Source organism: Centropristis striata, chromosome 1 (genome assembly GCF_030273125.1).
Source record: "Centropristis striata isolate RG_2023a ecotype Rhode Island chromosome 1, C.striata_1.0, whole genome shotgun sequence".
In the NCBI taxonomy this organism is placed as follows: domain Eukaryota; kingdom Metazoa; phylum Chordata; class Actinopteri; order Perciformes; family Serranidae; genus Centropristis; species Centropristis striata.
The window spans coordinates 22586621-22597186 of NC_081517.1; the positions used below are offsets into that span (position 1 = coordinate 22586621).

The 10566-nt window shown below is 40.8% G+C and overlaps 1 protein-coding gene across 1 annotated transcript in view; it reads left to right on the plus strand.

Annotated features, from left to right (window-relative positions):
• Positions 1 to 9165, plus strand: part of LOC131973161 (scavenger receptor cysteine-rich type 1 protein M130-like) — a 30483-nt gene extending 21318 nt beyond the window's left edge. Inside the window, exons 6-10 of the mRNA XM_059335042.1 lie at positions 399 to 728; positions 1702 to 2004; positions 4766 to 5095; positions 5656 to 5973; positions 8002 to 9165. Of these exons, the coding sequence (XP_059191025.1) occupies positions 399 to 728; positions 1702 to 2004; positions 4766 to 5095; positions 5656 to 5973; positions 8002 to 8027 (1307 nt within the window). The 3' untranslated portion in view covers positions 8028 to 9165. The remainder of the gene's footprint in view (positions 1 to 398; positions 729 to 1701; positions 2005 to 4765; positions 5096 to 5655; positions 5974 to 8001) is intronic.
• The last annotated feature ends 1401 nt before the right edge of the window (positions 9166 to 10566 follow it).

The following is a 10566-nucleotide window of genomic DNA, read 5'->3' on the forward strand; positions in this document are numbered from 1 at the left end:
GCATGAAATTAACTGTTTGGGGAATTGTGTGTTTCAGGTGTGATGTGCGTTAACAGTTTTGAAAAAGTTTTTAAGGTTCTGACAAACGGGTCATAGCGGTTGTAAAAAAACTGTGAAATTGCATAAACCTGGGGGTCTGAGTGGCTCACTTGTAGAGCACATACCATTAAGGCTGAGTCCTTGTTGTAGCAGACCAGCCTTTGAATCTGAGGTCCCTCTTCCCTCTGTATCCCCCTCCTAGCTACTTTCCAACACAGATGAAAAATGCCCCCCATTTTTTATTCTAAAATCTTTTCCTTTATTACAAGTGGGTATCCAATATCCATGCATATTGACTAATTTGGAAAGAATCTGAGTTGTCCCTTAACCTAACTTTCTCTTTATTCCCTGTTTTGCAGAACGTCCACATGAACCTTTTATTATCATCCACACCCAGCAAAGGGAAATCTCTGGGACTTCGTCAGAAAGCTTCAAGATTTTCAAGGGCCATCGCTTTGCCATCACTTGTGCCTATTCTTCACCTTACAATATACTCTCTATTCGCCTAAGATCTGGCGTTTACAGCCAACACCCCACTGAGCAGACCCAGTCAGCCGTGGATGGGAAAGCCATTTTCATCTTTCCTGCTGCAGAGGATGCCCACAAAGGGACCTATCTGTGCGATTACAACCATGATTTTGATCCGGAAACTTTCTCTAAGCCAAAAAGTTTCTCTCTCACTATAAAAGGTAAACTTATGTTTATCAGTGCAGCAGGGAGAGCATCCAGTTCATTTCCAAGTGATAGCCTGTTTTATCTTGTGACAAAGTTTTAGATTTCAATTTTGCTTTATTTCAGAGAAATAATTATATAAAAACCACAAAATCCAACTCAAAACCACGGTCTGCTTTGGATATATAGACTAATTTAAACATAAAAATAATAGAAATTATACATATATTTGATAGGGAAATTATTATCTAGATAGTGATGAAGTAAAAAAGTGAGAAACACTTTTAAATACATATATAAAATCAATTTGAGAATGTTTATTCACTGAAAACAAAATATAAAAGCTGAAAGAAGACAACAACATTATAGTTACTGCACTCTGTTTATCATTACTGTTAGAACCTTTAACAGCAAAACCAGAGTGCAGTAACTACGTTTTTGGGGTCAAAGGTCAAATAAATCATCATGATTTTTGAGCATAAAAATTACATTGATAATACATGTAGAAATAAGTGTCATATCAGTGACCTACCTATAACCCATTAGGCTGGCCTGTTAAAACACGTTAAAAAACTTTAAAGCAGTTTTTCTTAGTTTAACCTTTTGCGTAGTTACTGCAGTTAGACTTTATAGGGCAGTATTGCTCTACTGAAATTTGGTAGCAATATATTAGAGCTACATTCATTTTACAGGGTCGCCCGTAAAGTTGGAATAATTTTATTTTCACACACAGTCCTCTCTTGTGTTTTTTTATTTTCATTGTGATGTGTTTGGAAGAGATTGATTAATAAAGTTTTGAGAAGACATACACTTTATCTGTCAATGATAAACCACATTGTCACAATTATTTCATGGAAAGCGGTAAAAAGTATTTTATTCCAACTTCACGGGCGACCATGTAGTTAGTTGAACTAATACGTGTATTTTACTGGGACCACTACCCAACAAAGATATTCTGTTCATAGCTTGTAAATGCTAATATAATTGCAGATGCCAATAATGTGAGGTTGGTGAGCGGAGACAGTCATTGTGCTGGCAGACTGGAGGTGGAGCATCAGAAAGAGTGGACCCCAGTGAGCTTCGGGCACTCCTGGAGTCTCAAGGAAGCAGCTGTGGTGTGCAGACAGCTCAACTGTGGCTCCATTGTTACAACCAGTAAAGTAGACCAGCTGACTAAACCTCTACCCATGTTGCGATTTTATTCCGATTGTGACGGCTCTGAGCAAGCACTGATGGACTGTGGGACAGTGAAAAAGTTGCCTTCCTCTTCCACTGTTGAAGTGGTCTGCTCAGGTAAGAATGTAGCTGATTTGAGCTCAAGAACAGAAGTTTTATTTATATATTGTCAATTTTCAAAGTAACATAAAATACATACACGAATAATAATAATGATTATAATAAAAAGGTAAAGAAATAAAAACTTGACGCAAACTATGACATGTCAAAACAAAGTAAACATAATGTCGGAGTTGAATGTCCACTTGAGTGTAGAGTAGGTACTCTTCAAGAACACAATAATAGTTGTAATAAATAAATAGATAAAGAAAGAGAGAAAGAAAGAAACGAGCCAAAAAATTAAATAAATAAAACATACCAAAACAAATTACACACAAAGAGGCACAATATAATGTCAAAGTTGAAAATCCACTTAAGTGTACAGGAGGTACTCTTCAAGAAGACATGATAATAATAATAATAATAATAATTGTAAAAAATAAAATAGAATAAAGAAATAAATAGATAAAGAAATAAAGAAACAAGACAAAAAATAAATAAAAACTTGACACATACCATAACATACCAAAACAAATTACACACAAAGAGGCACAATACAATGTCAAAGTTGAATGTCCACTTGAGTGTGTCAAACATGTCAGAATAGGTACTCTTTAGGGGGCTAACTACAGTTCCAGGTGCTCCAGGATAGCTCTCCATACACCATAGAATTTCTGTAAGTTGCCAGATATCTCATATCTCAGTTTTTCAATGTGGAGGATTCCTACCAGCTCCCTCAGCCAGGCTTCCAACGAAGGTGGTGAGTCAGATTTCCACATTTTCAAAATGCATCTCTTCGCTATGACCATACCATAAGCCACCGACGTAGTAACATTTCCACACATGTTGTCCAAAGTGTTAGAGAAGGCAGCAAAGCGTGTGCTTTAGAGCAGTGATTCCCAACCGGGGGGGGGCCAACCCCCCCCCCAGGGAGGCGCCAAAGATCCATGGGGGGTTGCGAAGCCCGCTTAATTTAAGGGGTGTAATAAATCGAATGGGTTAAATATATACATCTTTGCCTATAAAATTGAAAAAAGCCAATCTACAAGCTCACAACACATGGCAAGGCTTCATGCAAGTTTGAATGTCTGCTTTTTTCAAAAGTAATTTAGCACATGAGTGTAAATTTAGCCTCTTAAAACCGAAAGTCCATACAAATTTGGTGTCCCGTGAAAGCAGAAACTATACTGATTACAAAGATATGTGTCACATCACTGTGCGGCGAAAACTTGGCGAGCTAGCCCCCAAAGGGTGGGGGTTCGCCAAAGTTTACAATGGTAAAAATGTGGGTCCCTCAAGAAAAAGGTTGGGAATAACTGCTTTAGAGCAATACTGGGCTTTATTAGGGCTGTTCCCACTACCGCAAAATACCCGGAATGAGGTGGGTCTCACTCACAGAAACGGCCCTAATTTGAATACGAGCAGTCTGGAGCGGACTTTTGTCTGGACTTTTTTCGTCCCTGTCGAAGAGCAGGGTCTTTTTTTCTGGTACGTCACATACGCGACGGATTAAACATGGGAGACTCAACTGTGGCAGAACGTCAGCAGCTGAAAGCAGCATGGCTAATTATGCAGAGTCTCCACTGATTATAAACATAGTGATTGTGAGTTAACAGCATCGCTAACTGTTCACAGAGTGTCTGGTGCTTGTTGTAAACAAACAGAGATCGCTAAGTGAACACCTCCTGCAGCAGCAGCACATACACACTGTACTGCTACAGAGCTAACTGTTAGCCTATTAGCAATTTGCAGACTGGATGCTGAGGGGTAAACATCCCCTCCGGCTCTGCAGCTGGGAGAGACTGCTGCTGGAGGACTGTGCTGCTTTGACTCGTTCTTACTCTTCGTTCTTACTCCAGCCCCCCGCGGCTCGTTAAGAAGAAAAAAGTCTCCAATAACACCAGAAAAAGTTGCTGGATTTGTCTCCGGTTGCTTTCTTGAAAAATTGTTGCTAAGGGGGTCTGAAAAGTCGCTAAATATACTAACAAAGTCGCTGAGTTGGGAACACTGCTTTGCCGGCTTTTACAAATGACGTGTGTTGCTGTGGTGTAGAGTACTACGTCACATCCTGCTTAGCGATCTATCCAATCAGTAACCAGGCTGTTTTCAGGGGAGAAAAAAAGACCCTGCTCTTCTACAGGGACTAAAAAAGTCCCAACAAAAGTCCGCTCCAGACGGCTCGCATTCAAATTAGGGGCGTTTCAGCGAGTGAGACCCGCCTCATTCCGGGTATTGGGCGGTAGTGGAAACAGCCTTATATGTGTGCTTGTGTGTATCCATCCAGGGCTGACATTTATGACTGTATGCTTAAGAATCTGAAACATCTAAACATCTGGTAGGGGGATTTTCAGTCTGCTAGACTAAAAACAAGCCTTACCTAGGCTATTGCAACAACCAAACCAAACCAAACCAAACCAAACCGTGTTTTAGATTAGATTCATGAGATTCCTTCTTGGGATGATAGAGGAAGACTGTGTTATTAATGTTACACTCAATATTCTCATGTTGTTGGCAGTAGAGCAATAGAATTCATATTAGTTTATCCAATATCTAATCATGTTAGCTATTATCATCCCGTGTTTCAAAGTGACAGAAAAACAGAACAAATGATACTGATTGCCCCCTCAGATAACATTTCATACTTCTACTAGACTACCCAGATAGCAAATATGCTACATTCAACAAAAGCAACTTAATGGACAATTCAACATCAATCAAGACAAAGGTTACATTTGCATCCGCTTTAAGTCACATTTCCAGTTCTTGTCTTTACTTGCAGACATCCTTCTTCAACCGAAAATGGACGTTTTCACTACGAACAGCGAACTCTTTGAGGACCAGCAGCAGGATCTGCTGCTCTACAAGGGCCACAGCTTCACTATCAACTGCTCTGTGAAGCCACAATACCCCGGAGGTCATTTCAGCCTCATCTTTAACGGTTTCAACCAAACCACCAGCCACACCCAACAAGCTGTCAACCACTCTGCCCACTTCATGTTTACTGCAGCAGATGAGAGCCATAAAGGGAACTACAGTTGTGTTTATCACAACTTTCTGTTCAATCATAACTTCTCTTCTGAGAGCCAGAGTCTCTCTGTTATTGTCAACGGTAGGATAATGGAATTCTCTACAATTTCTGCAATGATCATATACACATAACATATATCAAGGATGGGCAACTTAAATGCTGCAGGGGGCCACAATTTTTCATGGACACTACCACAGGGCCACATATAGGACCATGCACTTAACCAGATATGATGAAACTGCTATTTTAAATATGTTTACAGTGCAGTAACTTAACATATTTCATGCTCAAATGCATGTTTAACAGTATAAATATGAATACAAAAGGTTTGAAGCAAATAAAAAATAAACACTTACTGTGATTTCTTTTTTTTTTTTCAATGCAAGAACAGCAGACCAACATTAATTGCAAGTGATAATTTTGTGCATTTTTACACTGCACTTTTAAGATTTCATGCTCATATGCATGTAGTTGTGCTGAGGGCCACTTCAAGTGAGGGTGTGGGCCGTATGCGGCCCCCGGGCCTCCAGTTGCCCATCCCTGACATATATTATAACATACAGAGATGAACAATACATTGTTAGAAATGACTTCCTACTTGTATAAATGTGCCTGTGATTTTCCTGCATATCTCTGACTAGAGGTTGAAAGTGTCATGTTGGACGATGGGACGCTCAGGGACTATGAATTCACAGCCTGTGCTGGCAAGCTCTTTGTGTACGACGAGGAGTGGAGACTTCTGAGCAGCGAGTCCAAAGTGTGGGACTTGAAGCATGCTTCTGTGGTGTGTAGAGAGCTTGGCTGTGGCTCTGCTGTTTCAACCAAAGCAATTGATCTTCATAATAAGACACTTATGTGGCGATTTTTCTCCGACTGTGATGGAAACGAGTCTGCACTCCTGGACTGTGGAACTGTAGAGTCGTGGTTCTTCTCCTCTGCTGTTGAGATGGTCTGTACAGGTAAGACAATAACAAGTCCTTGGTCTTAGAAAATATGATGGACAGACACTCAAATGATAATGATTTATTAATTGATTGATAATTCCATGGCACAGACTTCTGACCTCCTTAACCCTCTGGAGTCTCCAAAAGCTCCAAATCCAGACTTCTTGATGACATCCAGACTAGAAAACAAAGCAGCGTGGAGCCCTACTGTAAATTTACCTCTAAAGTTCTGGCTGTAAACTCCATGAGGCCAGTTTCACTTTGATGATGATATACCAAGTAAAACTGGAGACAAGCTCAAATATATTTAGTATAAAATTATAGAACTGGATGGAACCCTCTTATATATTATATTTGCAACCTTTGATCACATTTGCAATATTTAAATTTTTTTATTGAGCATGATAGTGTTTTGAAAGTAAAAAAAATACATTTTTTTGTCAGACTAAAGGACTAAAAAGACACAAAAAATGTCCAAAAAAAGACACAAAATGACTAAAAAAAGACACAAAATGACCAAAAAAGACAGACACAAAATGACTAAAAAAAATACACAAAATGACCAAAATTGTTACGCTAAACACACAAGACACAAATAAAATAGTCCCACTAGAATAAAATCTTTTTGCTTCAAAATGTTGATCCAGTAAGTCAGAATAAAGAATCAAATATTCCGTCCTGCAACAGAGAGAGAGGAGCCGTCCACTGCTGTTTTTTTGGTCCATAAAGGTTTTGTGTAGCGGATGATCTGGGTATTTCAGGATGGCCTGGAACATGTTGACAGGTCATCTCTCCACCACCTCCTCCAGTGTGTCCAACCTGGCTCCAACCACAGAACCAGCTCTTTAGACCAGTCTGTCCAACCGCCTTCATCTCTGTGTCTGATGCTGCCTCCCCAGCAGACTGCAGCATAAAACAACACACTACCACCACAGACTGATAAAACATCTGCAGCATCTTACTACACATGTCCAGAGATCTGAGCTTCAAGAAGAAAAAGAGGAGGCTCTGCCCCTTTCTGTAGAGAGTGTCTGTGTTTAGGGACCAGTCCAACTTATTATCAAGGTATACATCTAGATACTTAGAACTTGGCACCACCTCCATGTCCACCCCACAGGTATATGGTCTTGAAAGAATATATTGAGTAAGCTTGTAAAAACTGACAGTAGAATTTTACATTTTGTGTATAAAGGTCTTACTGGCCTTAATCCACAAACCATCCACTTCTCCTGGAGGAACCACATTCATGAGAAGCTTCCTCTGGTTGGAGAAGCTTTTTGTTTTTAATGTCCTACCTACTGAAATACCTTGCCAGATTGCATCAAATGTGCTTTACCATTAACTCTGGAGTCTTGGGGTTTTTTTTACTTTCAAAACATGATCATGCTCAATGAAGAATTTGAAATGTTGCAAATGTGAACACAGGTTGCAAATACAGTAGTGTTCAAAATAATAGCAGTCCACAGGATTGCTAAAACCTAGAAACAGAAAAAGAGTTTGTAAAGTCAACGGCAGACACTGCTATTTTTTTGAACACACCCCTTTCAACTAATTGCCCAATTGCACAGCCTTAAGAGCTGCATATCACCAATGCTGGGTCTTGTTGGTTTTCTGAGAATCTACTGCACCTACTGGTACCTTGTTTGCCATGTAGCAATAAAAAATATACTAAAAACCTGGATTAATCTGGTTAGTCACATTGGACTGCTATTATTTCAAACACTACTGTATAACATAAGAGGGTTCCATCCAGTTCTATCATTTTATACTAAATATATTTGAGCTTGTCTCCAGTTTTACTTGGTATATCATCATCAAAGTGAAACTGGCCTCATGGAGTTTACAGCCAGAACTTTAGAGGTAAATTTACAGTAGGGCTCCACGCTGCTTTGTTTTCTAGTCTGGATGTCATGAAGAAGTCATGATTTGGAGCTTTTGCTGACTCCAGAGGGTTAATATGTATTACAGGTACTTTGAGAGAAGACAGAAACCATTCTTTCCTTGTTTCCTGCTGTAAAATAACTCTGTACTGTGTCTCTTCAGGACATAACTGGAATGGCACAACCTGAACATTCCTCACCCTGAAGACAGCCAGAGACAGCTCACAATCTACATTATTTAATCCTAACGATCATAGATTATTGTATTGATTAACCACAGACGGTGGGCAGAGAAGAGGGATTATTACCCAAAAAATGGGATTCAAATGGGACATTTTACATAATTACAGTGGAATAATCTATTCTTACTTTTTTTACACAATTATATCAAAACTTGTTCAGTATTTCATGCCATTAATTCAATCATATTAGCCTTAATGTATCAAATGTAACAAATAAAAGTACCTTGCATTGCCTTGGAGTCTACTCATTACTCAATGTTTCCAGACCACACCTTTCCAGAAAGCAGGTTCAATAAACAATGGGCCTCATTCACGAACCGTTCTTAAGAACAAATTTGTTCTTAAGTCCTACTTACGAAGATTTTTTTTTTTTTAAATTGTATTTTTTTGGGCTTTTTCATGCCTTTAATGGACAGGATAGTTGAAGAGAGACAGGAAACAGGGGGCAGAGAGAGGGGAATGACATGCAGTAAAGGGCCGTCCGACTCGAACCGGGGCCAGCTGCAGCGAGGACTGTAGCCTCTACACATGGGGCGCCTGCATAACCCACTACGCTACCGACCACCCCACTTACGAAGATTTTACGAAGACTGTGCCATTCATGAATTTTTTTCCTATCCCGGATTTTTCTTAGGTAAGAACAAATCCTAGGAACACTCAGGAGTACTCTTAAGCACATTTCAGTGCTGACATGTTGGCACGGTTGTGTTTTCTTCTTTTGTTAAGTTCAATAAAATACATTACAGTGAAATTTCCGTCATATTTATGTATTTATTTATTAATTTCATTTTTTTTTTCATTTTAATTAAATTAAATGTGCCAACACTTCAACATGAATCAAGTAAATTGTGTCACACCGCGGTGAGGTTTGTCTTGTTCGGGGTTTTATTTTGTCTTGTGACTTCCTGTTTTATTTTGAAAATTAACTCTCCTCTCGTTTCAGATCACTTGCCCTTCCCCTGGTGTCACTAGTCTGATTGTCTTCCCTGATTCCTGATTGTGTCCACCTGTTCCCCATTGCCCTCATGTGTCTTATAGTCTGCGTCTCCCTTTGTCTTGTGCCAGAGTGTTTCGTTCCTGTCGATCACCCAAGCCAGTTACCACAGTCCAAGTTTTGTCTCTGATTCTTCGTGAAGTGTTGTTTTCTTTTCCTCCAGGCGAGTGATTTTGTGTTCATAGTTTTCTTAGTTTGTACCTAGTGCCATAGTGTGTTGCAGCCTCCCTTGGAGTGATTTTTTGTTATTGTGTAGCATTTAGTCTTAGCCTCTGTTTTTTAGGAGTGCCTTTTGTTTTGTATCTTTAGCCTTAGCATTTTTTCCTCCCTTTGGAGTGATTTTCTGTTGGTTTATTTTCCTTTTGTGTCTGCTGTTTTGTCCCTCCCTTTTGGAGTGGTTTTTTGTTCTTATTAGACTCATAGGATTTTCATAGCCATTTATTTAATCACCGTGTACTGAGGATAAGAGGGATTAATAAAGTCCACACGAATCTTCGCTCTGCATCTGAGTCCTCCTTCATGTCCTGGCCTGACAAATTGGAAATCATGCCGTCCATTACTGATACCACCCTATTTATAGGTGGCATTTCTCCATCCACGGCCTACAAAACAATGGCATATGTATTGCTGCTGCAGGAGGGCTCTGTCCGTTCTGGTTCTGTTGCAAGTTGGATCTGCAGGGCTTCATGTGTGATAAAAAATAAATAAATAAAATCAAGCCAAGGTTGCAACCCCTCAGTCCAATACTAAAGACATATTTACATATTTTTATATATATCCATCCATCCATCCATTCTCGTCCGCTTATCCGGGGCCGGGTCGCGGGGGCATCAGGCTAAGCAGGGCATTCCAGGCGCCCCTCTCCCGAGCCACAACGTCCAGCTCCTCCTGGGGGACCCCGAGGCATTCCCAGGCCAGGCGAGAGATATAATCCCTCCACCGTGTTCTGGGTCTTCCCCGGGGCCTCCTACCAGTTGGACGTGCCCAAAACACCTCTAACGGGAGGCGCCCGGGAGGCATCCTTACCAGATGCCCAAACCACCTCAACTGGCTCCTTTCGACGCGAAGGAGCAGCGGCTCTACTCCGAGCTCCCTCCAGGTGTCTGAGCTCCTCACCCTATCTCTAAGGCTGAGCCCAGCCACCCTACGGAGGAAGCTCATTTCGGCTGCTTGTACCCGCGATCTCGTTCTTTCGGTCACTACCCAAAGCTCATGACCATAGGTGAGGGTTGGAACATAGATGGACCGGTAAATCGAGAGCTTTGCCTTCAGGCTCAGCTCCTTCTTCACCACAACGGTCCGGTACAACGCCCGCATCACTGCTGACGCCGCACCAAACCGCCTGTCCATCTCACGCTCCGTTCTACCCTCACTCGTGAACAAGACCCCGAGATACTTTAACTCCTTCGCTTGAGGCAGTACCTCTCTCCCCACCCAGAGGGGGCAGTCCACCGTTTTCCAGCAGAGAACCATGGCCTCAGACTTGTGTGCT